The sequence below is a fragment of the Nymphaea colorata genome, chromosome 4, assembly GCF_008831285.2.
Source record: "Nymphaea colorata isolate Beijing-Zhang1983 chromosome 4, ASM883128v2, whole genome shotgun sequence".
Lineage (NCBI taxonomy): Eukaryota > Viridiplantae > Streptophyta > Magnoliopsida > Nymphaeales > Nymphaeaceae > Nymphaea > Nymphaea colorata.
Window position 1 is genome coordinate 13065695 of NC_045141.1, and position 22399 is coordinate 13088093.

Genomic DNA, 22399 nt, shown 5'->3' on the forward strand with positions numbered 1-22399 from the left:
TTCCTCACGTTAAAAGATAGACTTAAAGTCCATTGTGAATAAAATTTGAAGGCATTAGTTTTAAAAAGATTTAATTACTTGAACATGTAAATTTGTATAGGTTTTTAACTAAATAAAACAGGTTTTTCTGAATATTCCCCATATAGTTCGCTCATAAGTACTAATTATTAACATTTTTACATATTCCGTACATACGAATACATATTTTTTGTCCAAAACTTATGAGCAAACTACCAAATTAATGCAAGACAATGCAGATCTGCCCTTGCAGATGTTTGCTATTGGATGAAAATTGCAACCGTGGGAATGATGTTGTAGTTTTCGGGTGAGCGGAAGGCTATCCCACCATTCGAGTGAAGGCCGAAGCGCTTCCCTCTTACAGCACGAGGGTTCGCATCATGTGAGTTCGAAACAGAGACTGGCCACCTTCAACCTTTGCCCAGCCGTTGCACCAACCCCCTTGGGAATACGGGAATGATGTTGTAACTGGTGTTTGTTTATATTTGATGATTAGTTAAACTAACTAGAATGCTTAGCTGGGTAACGATACTTAAAGATCCTCTTGGGTAGACAATTTTCCCAGAATTATGAGTCGTCCTGAAGATATTATATAGAGTTTGCTGCTTGTTTACAGTTGATGACTATTTAAATGTAAAAATGTCTTAGGGAAAACTAAAAAAATTAGATATCATTAGATTCTCCCTTCATGCCACCATAGTTATGAGGCTACACAAGGCAATTTGTTTATAATCAACGAACGATCATTAGCGGAAATTGAGTAAAATACTTGCAGTTGATCGGAAACGAGGCATTTGTTTATAGTGTTTAATCAGGGAGATTAGTTACATTGATTATTTTATCTTAAGTGGCGGTAACAACAATAGAAGACGTCCACTGCCTTCACCAAAGTGGGACAAATCTTGGGCATCTTTACCTGGAGCTGTGTCCTTCCTTTGTGCAACTTGTGTTCTTCATGCACCCAAGAGGATCCTTATGGGCACATGAATGACAGATAGAAATGTAGTGGAGCTCATATTTTACTCGGATTTGGATCAGATTCGGATTTGGCTCGGTTTTATATGCAACATTGTTGGAATATTCTACAACAAATTGAAGAAATCAATGGCGATTTTTTTATGAAGATCTTCGGAATACATAATATTTTCATCCTCTCTTTTAAGTTTGAATCTAATCTACTGCACATGTGCTTCTCAAACACCACAAGAGATTTCACCACTTGGTGCGACACAACCTTAGGCCCTGGAAACTTCATTTTTTGCTCCCACGATAGAATTCATCCTCCCGTTTAGTGGCGTAGCCGCATAATGGCTGGTGTGGGCAGTTGCCCACACCAGCTTCACAAAATTAGTTTAATATTATGTTAATGTTTTGATATATTTGATTGTTATACATGTAAGTACCCCAAAGAAATTATAAGTATTGAATGAGTGCTCCCACCAAAAAAAATTTCTGGCTCTGCTAGTGCTCCCGCTCAACCAAAAGTCATGAATCTTTGCCTCTCCTTCCCTCTCTTCTCATTCTTATGCAGGTCGGCAAATCTTTTCATGCATCAAAAGTAATTTGGTAGTTTCGGCTCCTAACACAGTCAGAATTGTAGGCTAAGATATTACCTGATGCCATTTATATATGTCTATGTGTCTTGATAGAGACAGCCTTTATATAAATTTACAAGAACGCATGCTAAAGAAGTAGAGCTACTTATAGGCTGGTGTAGGTTGTTGCCGACACCAACGTGTCAAAGATTACGGTGCGATCAAACTGAACACAGGTCTAAACACATGTGGCACCCACACCAAACTCGGGCCGGTGACTTAAGTGCGGGTCAGTCAAAAAACACTCTAACTGTGCAGCATATGTGTAAAAGGATGTAAAAGACTGTAAGTTGCCGTCCACTTATGATCCGGATCTAGGATTGAGTTTCCCAAGTGAATTGAAGTTAGAATTGGACGAAAAATTGGCAATTCATTACCTAAAAAAAAAAACTCGGATGCTTGGGATTTCATTTGGTCCTCCCAGGTTTCGAATGGGGCGGGTTCAAATCCAAAAACTCAGGGAAGGATAAGGCTGAGATCTGATAACGTTCGGACCCGAACCCTAACCCGATCCGTTTATATCTCATTGTTTGAACTTGGGCGCGTTCCTGTCCATCAAACGCGCCGCATTGTTATTGGTGGCATCGCAAAATGACCCCGAGACAACCAATCGATAAAAAGACACTTGAAACACGTTTGAAGAAAAACCAAAAGTCGTGCTGTTCACAGTCAATTATCAAATCACCGGATTCGAGATTCGCTGCCCCCCCCCCCCCCCCCCCCCTTTAAGAGTGCTACGTGTCAGTGTCTAATTATTTTTCAAAAATAATTTATTTATTTATTAAAAAAATTGGCATTTTAAAAGTTCTACATGAAAGAACCGTAAATGTTTGGTTGTTAATTCGATTTTCATATTTTAATCTTTTTTTGAATGTGTATTAATAAGTGTATGTATGTCCATGAGGCTTTAAGCAATCTTAGACTTAAAAATCATATAAAAAAGAAAAGAAACTTCCGCTCCTTTAAATAAATTGGTGAATCCGTGGGTGGACTCGATCGCACCTGACATAAAAGGCTAGTCCCAATTTTTCACCACACCGTAAAAAAAAGTTTGTGCATAATATTGAAATATATATATATATATAAACCTGCCTTGCAACGTTGCTTTCTCTTGATTTTTAAGTCCTCGTGATTAAGAGCTTGCGGACAAAAACTTTTCAAAACGGTGTCCCTTTTCCTTCAAAAATCCCACTTCACTCTTCTTGAAATTAAGAGCTGTGACTGAGGAATCCTGTAATGCAACTGAAGTTATTAATGTTGTATTTGAATTGGCCGATATACGTAGAAACACATATGAATGCTCTTTTACAAAGTAAAAGTTCATATATTAATCATTTATGCTGCTGGACAAGCAACAAAGCTTCTCTACTGGAGTACAAAACAATTGAAAAATAAAAAAAAAGTGATAAAAAGCCAAAACAACATTTTTAGAACATCAGCACGACCAAATCGGGCTCTGAATTAATAAAAAATAGAAACTTATGTTAAAAAACTATGTGGAAGAATATGAATTTTAGATGGTAACTTAGGAGGAAAGCCCATAAAAAATAAAAAGTGTTTCCATAAACCTTGAAGATAAACACAAATATATACATTGAAGCATAGTAGTTCTCATGCACCAAAAGCATTTCTAAACATTCAGAATGAAAGAATAAAAGCATTTCTAAACATTCAGAATAAGAGATAAAAAAGATTTCCTCCCATTGAACCGATATCTAATCTTAGACAGAGCCTTTATTGTGCCACACAGATCTATGGTGGTGGCAGGTCAGAGAAATTAGGGACCCATAAAGGGGAAGCATGGGCAGCAGTTATGGGTGTTGCTCTCCTATCAACCTAGCTGTCATCATCAGAAGCATACATTATTACCCTCTTTTCAACAAAGGAGGAGTGGCTGGAGCCTTTCTATTGGTCCGGACCGATGGACCCTGAGGTGGGTGCCGTTCGGACCCAGTCCGAACGCTTCACTTTCCGGCCCTAAACAACCACGTAAAGGCAATTATGATACACAAAAATACGATCAGAGCGGGGAGGTGCTTCCTTCGTTGCATCATCCGACGTCAACCCTTCTGCGTAAAAGAGGAGGGAGAGAGCGGGGGAGACACGTGGGCGCTCGACGGCCATTGGAGTAGAGGCCGAGAAGGCGGAGCTCCTCTTTCACACGTGACCGGAAATATAAAGAGGCGGTGAGGAGGAGGAGCAAGGCGAAAAAGGTGGTCTCTGTTTCTCTCTCACAAGAACAAGATCCTTCTTGTGGACCTTCACAAAAGGGGTTTCGGATTCTTTTATCTTTTCTCTAGTGAACACTCCTTCTTCTTCCTCAGCTGCTGTCCGGGAATCTTCTGCTTCATTCTGCTGTGCTATTAAAGGTAAGGTTTATAGTACCTTTCTCTCTCTCTCTCTCTCCCGCTCTCTGAAATTCTCAATGGGTGGTAAATAAATATGGATTGGTGGAGCTTTCTTTTTTTCTGTTATCTAAGAGAAGATGTGGGGATCTCCTCTACCGCACCTTCACGTCTACTGTTTGAGGAAAATATTGACGTCGGAAAGTGCATTTGAGGATCTGTTTTTTCTTTACGTTGAGGAGGGAAGAAATGAAAGGTGTGATAGTTTCGAGTGTTTCCTCCGTTCTGCGGCACTCTTGCTTCCTAGTTCCGGGTGAGATTGGAAGGCGCGGGGTCGGATTTCATTGAACTGTTTGATACTTTTGAGTGGAAAACAAGATACGTGGGAAAAGCAAGTAAGTTGATGGGGAAATCGAGATTGAACAGCAACGACGCTTTGAAAGTTGAATAGTTTTTCTAGGGAAAACGCCGCCCGCTTGGATTCGAAAGCCCTGCACCCAAACAGTGTTCACCTGCCCTTTCTGGCTCTTAGCTTTGTTTTCGCCCCCTTTACGTCACCTTCCCTTCGATTTCCACGCCTTCATCCGAACATCTCGCAAAGCATCAAGGGATATTTTTCTTTTTCCGGCCGAAGACTTCTGCTTTGGTGATATTGTTTATGGAACTCTAAGCATAGGCCAATAAAATAGTTCGAGTTATCTTTCCCGCTCAATAGTTTACTGGTTTTCTACTGTGGTCGGTAGATGGTGCTTTTTACCGGGCTTCAATCCATGCTGTTGACAGATATATATATATATATTATAATTTAATATGTTGTAATTTTATTATACGAGAACAAGTTTTTTTATGATAATATTTTCTATTGTCCTATTTATTTATGTTTATTATTCTTATTAACCTTTCGGCCCTGGAAAGGGCAGAAGGACGGAGCAGTGAACTGAGTTTTTAAAGATATGTTTGATTGGAAGGAACAAAACAACCCGTCGTTGTCACCGGATCCGCTCGGCCGGGGAAACGTGTAAAAAACTTTTGGAGGTGTGCCTGTTTGCATCTCTCCGTGCAGGACCCCACTAGTGGACGAATGCACGTGTTTGTCCCGCCCCCATTCAAACGCGGACTTCTAGAGAACCAAGCCCGTAACCAAAAGAGGAGACGAAGCTTTTAACCTGCGCTTTATTGGCAGAACCCAAGGAACACCTTTCATGCATTCCTCAAGCCTGCGTCTAAGTATATGAAAAGGTGTAAAATAAGTTGAAAATATGAAAGATAAGCTCTTTGTTCAAGAGGATTTAAATACTCCTCAAAGAGATCATGTCCTCGTGTAAGGAAACTAAGTTTCTTCCCCTCCTCTCTCTCTCTCTCTCTCTTAAAAAATCAGTTTAGCTTCTTTACTTTTAGTTTAATCTCTTTCATTGGATCTGCTTAAAATTTGACAGCCCAAATGTTTCTGATTAAGTATGATATATGTAGGTCTGATAGCAACCAGTTTCATATCCTCTGGTCCCTGACAGCATGTAGTAAGTATATATATATATATATATAAAGTGTGCGGTCATGTGACATTGCCTCAAATTTTGAAGAAAGAGGCACATTTGATGCCTGCCAGCCGAATGATAAAAAGATTATGGGCCCCCGCCCACCTATTCTGCCCGCTTTAGAACACGTTTGTGACACTGTTCGGAACACAACCGACCATCTTCTATCTATTTGCAAACAGCAGGTTGACTGGCAATTCTTTTTCTGAGAAAGAAGTTTTTCTCCTTTGCATCTTTTGATCTTTCCGTCTTTCACTTCAAAAAGTTTTTGGATTTTTGGAAGGATTTGATCTTCCAAGAACATTGCGGCCCGGTTTGGAAAACCGGACCGTCAGGTCAAAGCTTCGGGAGCGTCGGTGACCCAGATGCACCTACTTGTTAATGACTGACAAGCTCTTTTGACTTGGTGAACCTTTTCGTGATTCTGTTGGCTGGTAATCGTGAACTTTTTCGTGATTTTGTTGGCAGGTAGCCAGGAACGGGGCGGGATGGACGTCTCATCCAGCCGATGGCTTTCTGAAATGGTAAAAACAACTTTTTTGGTTCTTTCAAAATGCCACCATGGTCGCGAACTTGAACGGGATCTTTCTTGTTCCAAACGCGAAACACAAAAAATCACCATCTCATCTCCTCTCCCCCCCGTATCTTAATTAGAAAAGGCTCTCACCGGACCTTCGCTCTCCTCGTGGACTTTTGTTGCATCAGGCGATGGAGGAAGCACCGGCTTTCCATCTGGAAGACTTCATGGTGGGGCAGATCGCAGCGTTGGCAGGCGATTTTCAGCAGGAGCAGAGCTACTCTTCCTCTTTCCCGATGGCCGCGACCACCTTCTCCGCCAACGACGCCTTCGGGTGCCGGGAGGCGGCCTCTAGACCGGCCAAAATGGCGAAGACCGACCACGGATGGGACTACCCGTGCCTGGATGCGTCTCCTCAGAAGCATCAGGCGGCTCAGATGCTGTCCTTCTACAGCAAGCCCTATCTTCATCAAGAGACCAACACCACGTTTGGTGGTGGTGGTGGTTTTGTTAGGGGGAAAGGGGAGGTGCAGGAGGCCTTGTCCATGAACTCAGAGGTTTTGACCTCTCGGCCTTCGTTCTCTGATGGGCAGCACCAGACCTGCCGCTCCTCCTCCTCAGCGAACCATGGCACAAAGAGGGATTACGTTCCTACTGCTGCTGCTGCTGCTGCTGTTGGTTCCACCGGTGGTCGGACAGGGGGTGGCAGGCCGCCGGCTCAGATGCAAGATCACATCATTGCAGAGCGAAAACGGAGGGAGAAGCTCAGCCAAAGGTTCATTGCTCTCTCGGCTGTCGTGCCCGGCCTCAAAAAGGTGCTCCCTGAACTTAAATTTCTCTAGCTGTTAATGAAACATGAACATGTTTTAACAAATCCACTTGCCAATTTAATTTTCACTTGCTCCCCAGCAAAATCTGAATTCAAGCAATCTCTGGTTGAAGATAATAGTGCTTAATCTAGTCGTGTAAAATTTGTCTTAAACGATTTCTCTGATTGCTGAGTTCGTGTACCACAAAGATGACGGTGTCTCTGGCTCTGTGAGCAGATGGACAAGGCTTCGGTTCTGGGGGATGCCATAAAGTATGTGAAGCAGTTGCAGGAGCAAGTGAAGGCCCTAGAGGACAAATCCCGGAAGAAGACGGTGGAGTCGGTGGTGCTGGTAAAGAGGTCCGTCCTCACCTCCGACGACGACGCCTCCTCTTCCGACGAGAACTTCGACGGCACCAACCGGGGGGACGCCGACGTAACGCTGCCGGAGATCGAAGCCAGGGCGACGGATAGGAACGTCCTCATCCGCGTCCACTGCGAGAAGAAGAAGGGGGTTCTTGTGAAGGCGCTGGCAGAGATCGAGAGGCTTGACCTGACCGTCCTCAACTCGAGCCTCGTGTCCTTCGCTGACACAGCAGTCGACCTCACCATTGTCGCACAGGTAACCTTCTCGTCCCTCTTTCCCAACCTTCCTCGAATGTAACTGCTGCCACAGTGCTTAGCAGGGGAGCATAGTCTTCTCATATCCCAAATTATCCGGATTTTCCCCCCTACCAAGTTGTTGCATTCAGAACTTTCCCTCGACGAAATATTGAATGAATCAAAATTGTTTGCTAATGTGGGATTTTGGTCGAATTTCTTCAGATGGAAGAGGAGTTCCGGATGCCGGTGAAGGACCTGGTGAAAGCATTGCGGACGGCTTTGGCGGAGTTCGCCTAGGCAAGTCAGTGGTAGTGGTACAAAGAACAACCGCCATTCATATAGCTTAGTTTTAGCCTTTCAGCGTTTCTAGTTTCTGCTTTTTAACCACAGCTCCGTGAGGGAAGCCTGTACATCTTCCGACGCTGTTTGCCATCATCAGTATTTCTGTGTTTGGCCACACTGTTCCCCTTTTTAGAAGGGTTTTTGTCCTGCACTGGTTTTTGCATGGCTTTCTGCATCAGAAGCCATGTTCTCTCTAAGCTTCACGTTCGATGTATACGTGGCTCGTCGCTTTTCCCCTTTTTTTTTACTTCATCTTTGATGTACTTTTGATGGTCAGTCTTCTCTTCCCGGAGTTTGGTTTCTGCATTGTTGTTCTCTGCTTCTTATCTTTTTCAGCGTTGTAATTCATGAAAGATCTGTATCAGTTGGAAGTTTTTCTGTTTCTGTAAAATGGGAATAACAAGGCATCAATTATAGTCTTTTTCCATGATGGCTAACCTTTTGCTGTGGATGACTTGACCCGATCGTTTTGCCACTTGAATGTGCCACCCTGGGACAACCTGTCAGTGGCAGAGCCAGAAAAATGTGGAGGAAGAACACCATTCACAAGTTTTCTTACAGTTACAAGTAAATATTAAACAATGTTAATGTAAAAATAAAAAGAAAACTGAGAAGCTGGATACACAATCAAAAGAAAGAGAGACAGAGAGAAAGGACTTGGTTGTATACCGTACCAAAAGAAAAAATTTCAAAAGAAAAAAAAGTGGATGATCATTAACTCAAGTTGGTCTAAGCCACCATTTGTCTCATTCAAATCCAGATAATGTGCTCCTAACAGGGAAGCAATGGAACACACTAGCGGCCAAAACCCAAAAGATATTATACAATAATACGAAAAGAACAAGTTTCTTGCTTGTTCATGTCCAAGTAACTTGCTTCAGGGTTTGCTTGCGCAGAGACAATCATCTCCGCGTCACTCTCTCCACAGTCTTTTAACCATCTACCATGACCTTTTTTACTGTCTCCTTTTTTTATTATATTTATCAGTGAACATGATTTCTGTGCCTAGCAAGGTGAGGAGGAATCTAGAATTCAAGAAATAAATAAGTTTCCTACCTGCAAACAGGAACCCTGTCGCAGAGACTGACATGGAAACCAGTAACTAAGGATTACTTGGGGACTTTCAAGGTTATCATGTTATATGTCTACGTTCTTAAAGATAATATATCCCTGTCTATAGGATGAGTAGGGGGAGACCTACCACTGGGTAGAGTGCCAAAGCTTACCCAACTTCTGCTCGCCCAATAATGAGGCCGAAAGCACCACATCATGAGAAAATGAACAAGAATATTGCAGCATGCGTTCTTTGCACCTGGTTGCAATCAGATTTGCAATCAAATTTTTACAGCGTTTTCAGATCATTAATCGCAAAGTCTCAACCCATACAAACAAAAAATGCTTTGGAACCTGTACAAACAAAAAGCGTCCCTCGAGATTCATGCTGCATGCACCGAGTTGGAGCCTTTAAAAGCTCTGTAATTATTGGTGATAAATAATATTTGTGACCATGAAATCTGAATCGAGCAGCAACTCTATGGCTATGCAACTTGCAAAAGGGACGAATCTGCCCACATGCTTAATACCTAAATCCTATGGCAAGTTTATTCTTTCACACCACCCATGAGTTGGGAGGAGTTAAAAGGATAACTCAAACAGAAGCTCTAGTCATCGTTTAAGTACAAAATTTGCTCCCCATGGTAGCGGATCGTGAGAGGCGAACCCAACCCCCTTCCCCCACCCTAGGGTCCAGGGTTGCTTTGGGATCCGAGTGGTTTTACGATGCATCCTTTAACTCGGGTGTTATACATGCTACCATTTGCAGTTCAAGAAAGTAGCATCCAATTGAGGGCATGTCTTCAATGCGACCCTCAAATCAACCAGCTATGTTGTGTCTCTCGGTGTAGCACTTACCAGAGAGACTTCCAGTAGGACGTATTGATTGCCTCAGATTTTAGATCCATAGATCTAATGTGGCGTGCCTTTGTTACTTGGTAATAAAAGGCTGGTATGAAAATCTATGGTTCATCAAAGGAACGGTGAGATCCTTTTGTAAGATCATTTGGTGGGCCGGCATATGTCTATGAGAAATTTCAGACTTATGGATGTCTTAACGTAAATATCCGCTTAAGTGATTGCATTTTGGGATATTACGTCATTTTAGATGGTATGGGGTAATTTTGAAATGTATAAATACCAGTACGCAATTACGGAGTCTTTGATGGGTTGAATCCGTAATTGTCATCATTATATAATGATAGTGGTCCCTGGGGTCGTGCGAACAGTTGCTTTTGGTTTCTAGGGTTTTCTCTTCCCCATCTAAGAGAGACCTCATGCGCACCGCACGTACCCTGGAAGACCCTACTGCGATCTTCCCGTACACCAGTTCAGATGGATTCAGGTACGCTTCCGCCTTCAGTTTAAGGTTTCGTTTATTTCAATGATTTAGCATGAGCATGATCCTGTTTTAGGGTATATACGTTTGGTTTTGTATATACGTTATCGGGAGAAATCCCAACATTTGGTATCAGAGCCTATGTTCTTCGTTAAATCGTTGAATTTTGCGTTCTTCCCTCAATGTTCCCCATTTCGTTCTTCGGCTGCAAGTTTTTCAAAAAAAAAAAAAAAAAAAAAAAATTTGGTTGAGGGCGTGCGACGGAAGCCGTCGGGCTTCCGTTGCAGCCGTCTGTGGACTCTAGAGGATCGAAGAACGAGACGCTGGATCAGCGGTCGTCGGTTGCCGTTGGGCAACGGCGAGCCTCCGGCGCGTTCCTGCCGGCGGCATTCACGCCGTTGGGTGCCCTCCGCGCCTCCGTCGCAGACACGAAAGAGGAAGAAGAACGAAAAGGGGACGGCTGGGAAGGCGACGGCAGGGAGAAGTGATGGCCGGCAAAGGGCGACCGCCGGCGACTCAGCTGTCGCCGGACGGGCCCGTGCGACCCGCCGCCATCCACCCATAGTCACCGGTGGCCTCCTCGCCGTTTCAGGCGCCCAAAATCAGAAAAGGGAAAATCTCAGGCGAGGGCCAAAACCGGCCGGTTTTGGGCGGGCGATGGCCGGCCATCGCAGCGGCGACGGCCGGCCGTCGAGGCGGCACCCGCCGGCAGCCACCCACGCAGTTGGGTGGCCTGCCGGAGGATCACCACCGCACGCCTGCCGTTCGGCAGGCAAGCGGTGGAGACGACGCCGGTGACCGCTTGCGCGGTCGAGCGGGCGGGTCGGCCTGGGTCGGGTCCTGACAGACCCGATCCAGATCCATCAGCTTTAAAAAAAAAAAAAAAAATTCGTGTTCCGCTCGCCCGCGCCTGTGTTTAAATTTTTTTGGACCGGGTCGGGTCATGTCGGACCCGACCCGTATCCATGCGGTTTAATTTTTAAGTAAATCGGTTCATTTTTTTAAACCGGTTTTGGAAAAGACTCGAACCGGTTCATTACGATTCAGAACCGATTCAATCCGATTCAGACCAGTTCGAACCTTTCAGATCCGATTCGGACCATTTGGGGACCGGTTCATTCATTTCAGAACCGATTCGAACCATTTTCGAACCGATTCAGGGCTTTTTAGAACCGGTTCATTCAGTTTTGGAACCGATTCTAGCATTTCAGAACCGATTAAGTTGATTTTTGAACCGATTCGACATTTTCAAACCGGTTCACTTGATATTTAGACCGATTCAGGGCTTTTCAGACTGGTTCATTGAGCTCTGGAACCGTTTTTAGCCAATTGTAACCGGTTCAGTGGGTTTTAGAACCGATACGGTCTATTTTTGACCGGTTTGTCCAATTTTTCGACCGGTTCAGCCCTATTTAGGGGCATGTGGGTGTTCTAGTTGCGGTTTAAGAACGATAAGGGCCATTTTAAGGCCGATTCAATGGTTCTTGACCCACTTAAGCACAATTATAGTATCGGTTTATAAAATTTTGGACTCTTTTGGGCCCATATCATTGAATCATTTGGTTTTGGATTTAATGTAGGGCAAATTTGTATGTAATTTGGTTTATGCATCAAGTTTTGGATTCATGTAAGGCAATTTTGTATGTGTCACATCATTGAATCATTTGGTTTTAGATTCAATGAATGGCAATTTTATATGTAAATTTTAATTCATATATCATGTTTTGCATGTTATTAAAATTATGGGTGTACTTTAGATGAATGTTTGGATTATGAATTTTGATCTTTGGCCATGTCTGTTGTTTGAAATGAGTACGTTTGTACTTTATGTCGCCAAAGTGACCTCTGTTGTACGAATTTGCTTATTTTCAACATTAGATGATAGTATACTTGATCCATGCGGGCAATAATCAACCCAAAGGAGGATTGTTGTTTGGTCAGGTTTAAGTATACAGGGCAATGAATATGTGACAATTTTTCAGGTTTCCATGTGAATAGCGAGTCAATCCAAAGATAGGCTCGTTGTTTGACAGGGTTAATTATTTATATTCATTGTTGACCAAGAATACCACTTGCAGTTAGTATTTCAATCCAAAGGTTAATTATTTATATTCATTGTTGACCAAGAATACCATTTGGCCTATCAGGCTGCTTCTTTTGTAAGGGTGAAGGTCATATGAAGGAGGATTGTACTGAGTATCACACATGGCGTGAAATGGAGGGTATACTTCTCACTTTGGTTTGTTTTGAGGTTAATTTAACTTCAGTACCCAGAAACACTTCGTGGGTAGATTCGGTGTTACTACTCACATAGTGTCTATGCAAGGCTGTCTAAATTGTCGAACGCCAAATGATGCTGAAAGATTCATATATGTGGGCGATTGCAAGAAGGCGAAGGTTGAAGCCATAGCAGAATTTTGGTTATTGTTAAAGACTGGTTGCTATTTGAATTTGACAGAAACTTATGTGGTACCGTCTTTTAGATGGAATTTGGTTCCTATTTCCTCTTTGAACAAGTTTGGTTATTATTGTTCATTTGGAGGAAGTAAATTTAAGTTGTTTCTGCACTCAAATTTGATTGCCACTGGTTCTTTGTCTAGTAGCGATAACCTTTATTTGCTTGATATAGTTGCTTCATATAATGAAATATTGCATGTTACGTCTAGTGGTACTAAAAGTAAAATTAGCAAATTAGAATTCTATTATGTTGTAGCATTGGCGCTTAGGATATATCTCTGAAAAGAGAATATAAAGGATTATGTCAAAAGGAATTCTTGAATCCCTTGATTTTGCAGACTTTAATGTTTGCATTGAATGTATAAAGGGAAAATAAACAAACATTAAGGAGTTATAAGTTTTATAATTCATTCAGTAAGTCTTTTTTTGAAAAGGAAAATGCCCATTTCTTTAAGGATATTGAGTTTGGGGAGGTGATTAGGTTAAACACATTGCCTTTAAAGAGGGACCTGAGTCCACTCTATTCAGAAGAAGGCAATGATGTCGATCTTTCTACTGGAGAACAAACTCAACAACCTCAAGAAAATCAAGCAGAGGTGCCATTGAGAAGATCCACTAAAGAGAGGAGAAATACAATTTCAAATGATTTTGTCTATCTCCAAGAACATGATGTTGATATGGGCTTAATGGAGGATAATCCTGTCAACCTCTAGCAAGCAATAAAGAGTTCTAAATCTCTTAAGTGGATAGATTCCATGAATGAGGAAATCAAGTCCATGATGGACAATGACGTATGGGAAGTTGTTCATTTGCCTGAAGGTGTGAAACTCATTGGTTGTAAATGGATATTTAAAACAAAGAGGGATTCATTAGGTAACATCGAAAGGTATAAGACACGTCTTGTCGTTAAGGGCTTTACTCAAAAGGAAGACATTGATTATACAGAGACTTTCTCTCAAGTTTCGTTGAAAGACTCTTTCAGGACTATAATGGCACTTGTAGCTCATTTTGACTTAGAGCTGCATTAGATGGATGTTAAAACAGCGTTTCTAAATGGAAACATTGATGAAGTGATATATATAGTGCAACCAGAAAACTTTGCTTTAGGTGATGCAAAAAAAATGGTCTGCAAACTCAAGAAATCTATCTATGGGCTAAAGCAAGTTTTCTAGTCAATGGTATTACAAACTTCATCAAGTTATAGCTTCATTTGGTTTCGAAATTAATATGGTTGATGAATGTGTATACCAAAAGTTCAGTGGGGGCAAATTTATCTTTCTGGTTTTATATGTCGATGATATATTGTTGGCAAGTAATGATGTTGGCATATTACATGAAACTAAGATTTTTAGTCAACAAAGTTTGACATGAAGGATCTTGGTTGTGCATCTTTTGTATTGGGGATCCAAATATTTCGAGATCGTTCTCGGGGTATTCTTGGATCATCACAAAAGGCCTACATTGATAAGGTGCTTCAGCGATATGACATGAAGGATTGTAAACCATGAAAGACTCCAGTTGCTAAAGGAGACAAGTTTAGTCTCAAACAGTGCCCTAAAAGTAAAATCGAATATAAAGTAATGGAAATGATTTCCTATTTGTCTTATGTATGTTCAGGTTTGTACTCGTTTGGATATTGCATTTATCATTGGAATGTTAGGCAGATACTTAAGTGATTCTGGTATGGGTCATTGGAAAGCAGCCAAAAGAGTTTTGAGGTACTTAAAAAGAACATAAGATTTTATGCTCACATACAGGTAGTCAGACCAGTGGGAGATCATTAGGTATTCAGATTCTGACTTTGCTGGGTGCCAAGATAATGACATTCAATCAGGTTTTGTGATTGCAGAATTTTGTCACGAGGCTGCGCATTATGTATGGTATAAAAATACCACTAAGGTTGTTGTGTGACAATAATTCAGCAGTCATGTACTCTTATAACAGCCACAATTTGTCAAAGTCGAAGCACATCGACATTAAGTTTTTTGGACTGTTAAAGAGGGGATACAGAATGGTCAGGTGTCTTTAGAGCATATTGGGACAAACTCTATGATTGCGGATCCGCTTACCAAGGGTTTAACACATAAGGTCTTTCACGAACATGTTGTTCATATGGGGATGTTATCCTTGGATGATGTGTTGGTTTAGTGGGAGTTTGTATTTTGTTTGCTCTTATGTATGGACACATATTCAGTTTTCTGCAAAATAAAGTTTAAAGTTCTTTGGTTCCATTCTGTGTTTATGTTTTGATCTCCATAAAGTTTTAAAGTTGGACCAGTTGAGAATAGACATGTTGTAATCACATTACATGTAATTCTCATGCTATACATCCATATCAGATCTATGTCATTGATTATGTTAACATTTGTGATCATTGAAGGTTTAGCTAATTTTTATTATAGCGAAAGCCGCTTTGGTTCTGTGTTGATATGGTCATGGACGAGATTGGTGAAAATGACGTTTATAAGATAGCAATTATGAGCTCCTAAGGTTTTATGTAATGTCTGAATGTATTAAGACATATTTGGTCCAAGTGGGAGATTGTAAGATCATTTGGTAGGCCGGCATATGTCTATGAGAAATTTCAGACATTATGGCTGTCTTAACGTAAATATCTGCTTAAGTGATTGCATTTTGGGATATTACGTCATTTTAGATGGTATGGGGTAATTTTGAAATGTATAGATACCAGTACGTAATTACGGACTCTTTGATGGGTTGAATCCGTAATTGTCCTCATTATATAATGGTAGTGGTCCTTGGGGTCGTGCGAACAGTTGTTTTTGGTTTCTAGGGTTTTCTCTTCCTCATCTGAGAGAGACCTCACGCGCACCGCACGTACCCTGGAAGACCCTACTGCGATCTTCCCGTACACCAGTTCAGATGGATTCAGGTACGCTTCCGCCTTCAGTTTAAGGTTTCGTTTATTTCAATGATTTAGCATGAGCATGATCCTGTTTTAGGGTATATACGTTTGGTTTTGTATATACGTTATCGGAAGAAATCCCAACACCTTTTACTTTCTGAATTAGTAGTAAAAGGTCTGATTTAACATTAGATAGGGAGTGCTTATCTTTTAATCTCAAATCTCATGGATCTTAGATTAGAATAGATCAATAGAAACCAAACGCAACATAAGAGATTCAGTCAACTTCATACTTCAGAGTACTCTTACTGGCCAAGAGCCTATATATATATATATATATCAGAGATGTACATGACCAGGTTAATATTGCTTTGGGACCTAAAGATGCCCCTCCATGCCTTTATCACTTAACGTCTTATGTCAATTAGCTCTAATCGAACATAATTTTAGTTGAAATCATATTGAAACAACTACACAACCTTTCAAAACTGCAACTAGTCACCCACTCAGATATGAGCACACATTATATAATGTGCACAAGCAATTTTATGCTCTTTTTCTATATACATCTGTGAAAACAAAATTATAATAAGTGCTTTTTTCAATGACTATAAAATTGGAAACCTATGCTTTCATGATTTTGTCAAAATTTCCATAATTTTGCTATTTTAGTTAATAAAGTAATCACGAGCAAACCCAAAGTTTAGTAAACTATTATCGGCCTTGAAAATCCCTTGACACGCTCGAGTGTTAGATCTGAGGCTGCATAAAAAAAGTATGTTTTGAGAGGTTTCTAGTTTAAATAAACTAAGCATCTTAATAACATGGATTTATGTTAAAAGCTATAGATTTAAGATCGGATTGAAAAGAGAGAAAGAGGGTCCGACCTTAAATCATATCCATGGTGAAACACATCCCAGTTTATCTATGAAGGTGAAGGAAAAAAAAAAACAGAAAGAATTGCCGTCCGAAAGAAAAGACACAAGTATTTATGAAGCTAGGTAAGACCATCTTTATCCTGCCTACAATAGAATAGTTGTTTATTATTATTATTATTATTTTTAACCAATGAATAACGTTGTAACAAAACATGAACATTCAATAAATAAATAAACATCAAATCGAGTTTAGGGTATGCCCGTTCAAAATTCTAAACCAATAACATCCACAAGAATCAAACTGAAGATGTGTCGACCATAGAGCGACAAATATCTTTCTCGGGTTTTTATCGGCAATCGGTAAAAATGTTTTGTTTCAGCAAAATCTCAAAAAAAATTTCAGGGTCTTTTAAAAAATAAAAAATCAAAATTTTAGGTAAAAAACCAAGAAAATGAAAAACTAACCAGTATTGTATTTCATTTAGGAGGTCATGTTAAATACCTAAACAAGAAGAAATAACACCATGAAACAAAAGTTGAAAAAAAATAGAAAATGAAATAAAAAATAAGCAAAAAATCATGATAAAATCATTAAATTTGCAATAAGTTCATTTTTAAAGTTTTTTTAATATATCGTGACATTTTCCGTTCTTTATCATTTTCTTTGTTTTTTTCGTTAATATCGTGATATTATTGAAAATATCGGGATATTGTGGCACCGCTACTCTAAGTCTAAGCTGAGCAGCTGTGCTAAGTAAGTTGTAGTATTCAACTTGTGAAGAAAGACCTAAGGATTGTAAGCAACAAACCAGTTCAAAGGATTCAGAACGAAGAACTAATTCAATCAGCTCATATAAGCTCCAATCATCCAATATTCGCTTCTCATAGTTAACTAGAGAAAAAATTACAAATGGTCGCTTAACTACTGAATGATCCAGTAAAAAACGGCTCAACTTTTTTTTGCATTGTAAGTTATAACTTTTATTGGCGCTCATGTTTTGAAATTAACTTTGGAGTAAATTTCTCAATAATAAAAGCCCATGAAAAATGTTACGTGACACCTTAGTTTATGAGTGTACCCATTTCTGCAACTCTTTTATCAAAAAATAAACTAAAATCCTTCACCCTAGATACAATGGCATTTCATGAGCGAGCAGAATTTCCATATAATTGAGATTTTGTTCTTGCACTTGACATGGGAGAGGGAAGGAGGACGTGCACCTTCTTCTTGAACTAAAATCCTTCACCCATTCCCATCCTCCGCTGCCCCAACCAGCTGCATGCATTGATAATGACACACTCTTCTTCCTACTAACAGCCAGACCCTTCCATACTTTCTTCTCTATTGTATTCTTTAGTTGGAATATGAGAAATACCCCTTATGTGTACCATGCACGTTCGTTCCTGTTCGAGTTCAATGCCTATGATGTCAATGGATTGGATTTGAATCAAATATATCTGTCTTTTCAAATGTTCATATATTTAGATTTGGATTCATATTCAAATTCAAACCCGAACAAAGGAAAGCCATATCCAAATCCCAGATCCGATTTCACAATTTGAATCTGATTTTTATATTTATGTTCCAATCTGAATTTTAAAGCTAATCAGACGTCTGATCCGATGTCTTTATCAAATACTAATTTTGTTCTCATATCCAATTTTTTTCTTGGAAACGGTTCAATAGAATATTCAATTCAAAAATCGAGTATACGAACATTCCTATCCTTCATCGTTGCCATCGTCGTGTTCCTTGCCACATTCTGAAAGCTAGAGCACGACAACGCAAGATCAAATGAAGTGAAGGCAGCAGCAGCACTGCAGCCGTTCGAGATGGTATGAAGTCAAATGAGAATATATATATAAGACTTGGTCATATTTGTGATTTCAAATGGTATTTAGCACTTTTCATTAGCTTTTGTAACTGGCGCGGCTATTTGATGATTATCTTAAAGTTTAGAGATAAAACGTAGCACTTGTGAAAGTGAAGCGGCTTAATTATCAATAGGTGTTTAGCAATTATCTGTAATTTTTTTCTTAACTAAATGGATATAGCTAAGATACTTTGCATGATGAACAGCGTCGACAACATGGTAAATGTTGTATGAATGACTGATTTAATGCATTGTATGAAATTTATAAATGTCATGCATGTATTATCGAGAGTTTGGGTAATCCAATACGAGTAGCGTATTGGGGTCTTAAGGTCACCCATGTTTCTAAGGAAACAAATTAAATAATAAGAGTTATAATTCACGCAGTACTCTTGCTTCGACCACTGAACCGAACGGATTGCCACCGGATCCGTTAGATTCCGGCCGGTCGATTTAGCTCACAGGGATGACCCTTTGAAGGGAAGTCCCGCGTTTGACGGGCGTTTGGAGCTTATCAACTAATTCCCTTGGCTCCGGCGAAGCGTATCCGTCGGGGCGGTTTATCCATACGTAAAGCGCGGGATTCTCCACCATTTGCCACGTCATCGTTCTTCAGCGTGTTCCCTCCAATAGCCCTTCTCCTTTGCATCATTAACTCTTCCATGATTGGTCCACCCTATCCACGTCAGCGCCCCGGTAGCCTTCCCCGCCATTAATTTCCAGAAGCGTCCCACTCGAGAATCACGGAGAAGCTTCCTCTTCTACGTATAAGAAGCGTGTTGCCCCAACGAGAACGAAGAAGAGGAGGAGGTAGTTGGGATTGCAATCTCTGCGACGTTGGTTTTTCTGTTTTCCGGTCATCGGATATGGATTCCCGGTCTCGCGTCGTGGTCGGGCTTCTCGTTCTCGCATTCCTTTTCACGGTTGGGTCGGCGCATTCCTTCTCTCCGTTCGATGGGATTCAGCGTTCTGCGTTCCAACTTGTCTCGGTGAGGATTTCCCCAATTAATTCCGTTTCTGGTTTCCTTTTTTTTTCCTGTGGTTTTCTTGATTTGTGGTAATTTTTTCGAAGATCAAAGTTTATCTACTTCTGATTGTCGTTTGGTTTTTCAAATTCAGGATCTGAAGGAACCGTTAGCGAAAAAATTGGGGTTGAAAACGGAGGAATTGACGATTGTTGACTATGATTTTTGGGACGCCGTTGTTGGACGATCGGTGGCGCATGAGTTCGATTTGGAGATCGGTACGAAGGTCTTGCCCTTCAAGGTCATGGAGGACGTGAAGGAGTGGATGTCCGTAGACCCGTCCCTCTTTTCTTCCAGCTCAGGATTCATGGACACCGTCTTGACTCCCTTTGATCTGTCGGGTCCGATGGAGCTCTGGATTCAGGACGGCCAGAACATGCGGCTGTCCCTTCCTGTAAGTTTCCTTTCCCTTTCTTGCTCTGTTTTTTCTTGTTTCTGGTATCATGGTCAGGCGACTGATGGGGTCTCGCGTGGTTGTTGCAGCACGACGTGGATGCCGGACTGGTGAAGAAGGTCATCTTGTCGGATGGAGCGACGGTGACCGTCCAGGGTGCGAAGGCGGTGGTTCTAAGGCAGCCGATCGATCTCCCTTTATCCAATGTCAGCATCTCTTCCTTTGCCCACCATCTCCGCCTCGCATCTCTCTCTCAACAGCAGCATCTCGTCTCCCTCCGGATAGTCGGCCCTTCGTCCCTCACCGCTTCCACCATCGCCCCATCAGACGCCGACGCCGCTCACGTTTCTTCTGCGGCGGTCAACCGCCTGAAGGTCAAACGCCTAGCCCCCGGCCTTCTTCAGCTCTCCTCTTCGCAGCCAGACCGTTCGCCTGCCACCGCCATGGAGACAGAGTCTCCCGAAAGTACGGCCATGGTCCCGGTCGAAATGTGGCCGCTCTCCTCCCTCAATGCCTCCAACCGAAAACTGGCGGCGATCGAGGAGATCCTGAAGAGCGCTGTGCTTGCTGGAAAAGCTTCGGGCTCGCCGGCGTCGTCCGTGAGACTGACTCATGCTGAAACTTCGGTCCAGACGTTCATGAAGATTGAATTTGGTCTCGAGAGGAAACTGAACCAGACAGACGAGGCTCTGTGGGAAGGGTTCCCGGAGTGGCGGACGAAGCCGTCGGTGGTGAGGCTCTACTTCGAGGTGATGGCGAGGTTGGAGGGCGAGAAGCTAACGCCGGAGATGGTTAAGCGGGTGCAGCCCTTCGTAATAGCGGATTCCGCCTCCCACTCTGCGCTGTTCGGCAACTTCACGACGACTTCGGCGCCCCTGGTCATGTTCCCACCTTCAGTTTTCACTCTTTAAGGAGTCTCTATCTCTATGGCCTCCATTTTTCCCTCCTAATTGTACAGCGAGTCGAGTTACAGGAAGCTCTATGTATACAATTTTTTCTTTTTCCTTTTTCCTCTTCTAAACCAGGCTTCAATTGGTGATTACTCCATCGAGGCTGTCTTGAGTAGGGTGAAACTAAAATGGGGACACCGTAAGAAGGTCCCTCCATTGATCCTATATACACACAGAAAAATTATGTAATCCTCTTGTAAACAGAGTTTCTTTTTCAGCGTTTGCTTGCTAAAGATCTTATTGAATTTTGTGTGTTTGCCGAGACAAGTCTGGTTCTGAGGTAGGATTTGATTGAGTGGGAAGCGGCTGCGGATGAAGTTGACGGAATCTCCTCGACTGAAGCCCATTCTTAGTCTTCCAGGAGTGAAGTATTGACTGTCTGCAGAAAATATTCTCGTGTCGTTCGTTTGGGATCAGACAAAAACAGAGGCGGGGTGAACTCAAGCTTTCTTTAATGAAATTGAAACACTTTCAAATATGTGAGTGCTGTTCACAGGCTTGATTTATGGTATCTAACATGCCAATAAATAACAAGTATCAAGAGATATATTCCTCCTCTTCCGATGCAAATCCGCATCCGCTGGGAGATGAAGCACCCCTCTTTTATTAAAAGGAAGAAAGCAAATGTATTCCTCCTCTTGATAGACCCCGAATAATCAGTAGAATGAAGCCTTCAAAAATCAATAGAAAGGAACGGCTTTTTGAAACTCGTATGTGTATCTACCTTTTGATCCCTGCAAATTAGATTTCAGATAAACAAAAGTGGTGGGTGGTCTAGGTAAACATAAAATATTGGTTTTCTTCTGCAACATATGGATATATATTTACACAGATAGCGAAAACATGGGCTGGCAATTGTGGCGGCCGCAACCGTAATTTTTGGAGCCACAGAATGGAAAGGTGCAGAACACGATCTCCAGTTATGAGATCGGGAGATCCATACCCTTGAACACTCATGGATAACAAATATACGATCCAGGCGTTGGAACTTAAAAATAAACCAACTTGAAGGTGTGTAAGTTCAACAGATTTTTCAAATCTCTTTCGGAGTTGATCTCCCTCATTCTTGGGGATGTCGACATATTGGATTCGAATAGGGTGTACCATTTACCACACTGATTTATCAAATTATGCATATAGTCGGGATCAAATTTCTTGAATGCAAACGAAGAAAAGCCCTTCAAATCTTATTGTAAGTTTTAAATCTGAGTCTGATTTAAAACTAAATCCCCATTTGAATCACAACCCAATAAGATATTTATTTAAAACTGAATTTGTATCCAATTGGATGTCATTTTCTGAATCCAAGTTCGATATGATTTCTAAATCAAACGTTAATTTTTTTCCATATCCAATTTTTCTAAGTAATTTCGTTGGATTTTCAATCTAAATCCAAAACATTGCCATCCCTACTCATCACCAAGAGCTCATTGCAGTAAACGCACACTACACTCATGATACATTTACGTGCACATATGTACTTGTGTGTTTCTTTAATCCCACCGTTAGAAACATGCACTTTGCAGATGCCTGAATCTCTATTTCAGTGATCACGCCAATTTCCAAAACCCCCCAACCCACCCCCTTTCTCTTTTCTCTCCTTAAAAGGGAAAAAAAAAGGGCAAAGAGTGAAAGAAAGGTAACACCTTCAAATCAACGGTAGGACTGTAAATCAACATATCATATCAATTGCCATTAAACGAACAAATTATATCCCAAACCTATAAATTGCATACCATAAGTTCCTTTTTATTGATTAGGCCAGATTATGCAAGAACTTAATACTTAACAACTTGAACT

At 41.3% G+C, this 22399-nt stretch overlaps 2 protein-coding genes across 2 annotated transcripts; both read left to right on the forward strand.

Moving 5' to 3' along the window:
- The first annotated feature begins 3821 nt into the window (after window positions 1-3821).
- On the forward strand, window positions 3822-8188 carry LOC116252185 (transcription factor bHLH18-like). Its single transcript, XM_031626296.2, has 5 exons — window positions 3822-3982; window positions 5962-6017; window positions 6199-6825; window positions 7057-7440; window positions 7644-8188. The coding sequence occupies exons 2-5, from the start codon at window positions 5982-5984 to the stop codon at window positions 7716-7718; spliced, it is 1122 nt and encodes a 373-aa protein (XP_031482156.1). The 5' UTR covers window positions 3822-3982; window positions 5962-5981; the 3' UTR covers window positions 7719-8188.
- Window positions 8189-18986: 10798 nt separating this feature from the next.
- Window positions 18987-20844, forward strand: LOC116252300 (uncharacterized). Its single transcript, XM_031626464.2, has 3 exons — window positions 18987-19219; window positions 19350-19649; window positions 19739-20844. The coding sequence occupies exons 1-3, from the start codon at window positions 19097-19099 to the stop codon at window positions 20558-20560; spliced, it is 1245 nt and encodes a 414-aa protein (XP_031482324.1). The 5' UTR covers window positions 18987-19096; the 3' UTR covers window positions 20561-20844.
- Window positions 20845-22399: the final 1555 nt, after the last annotated feature.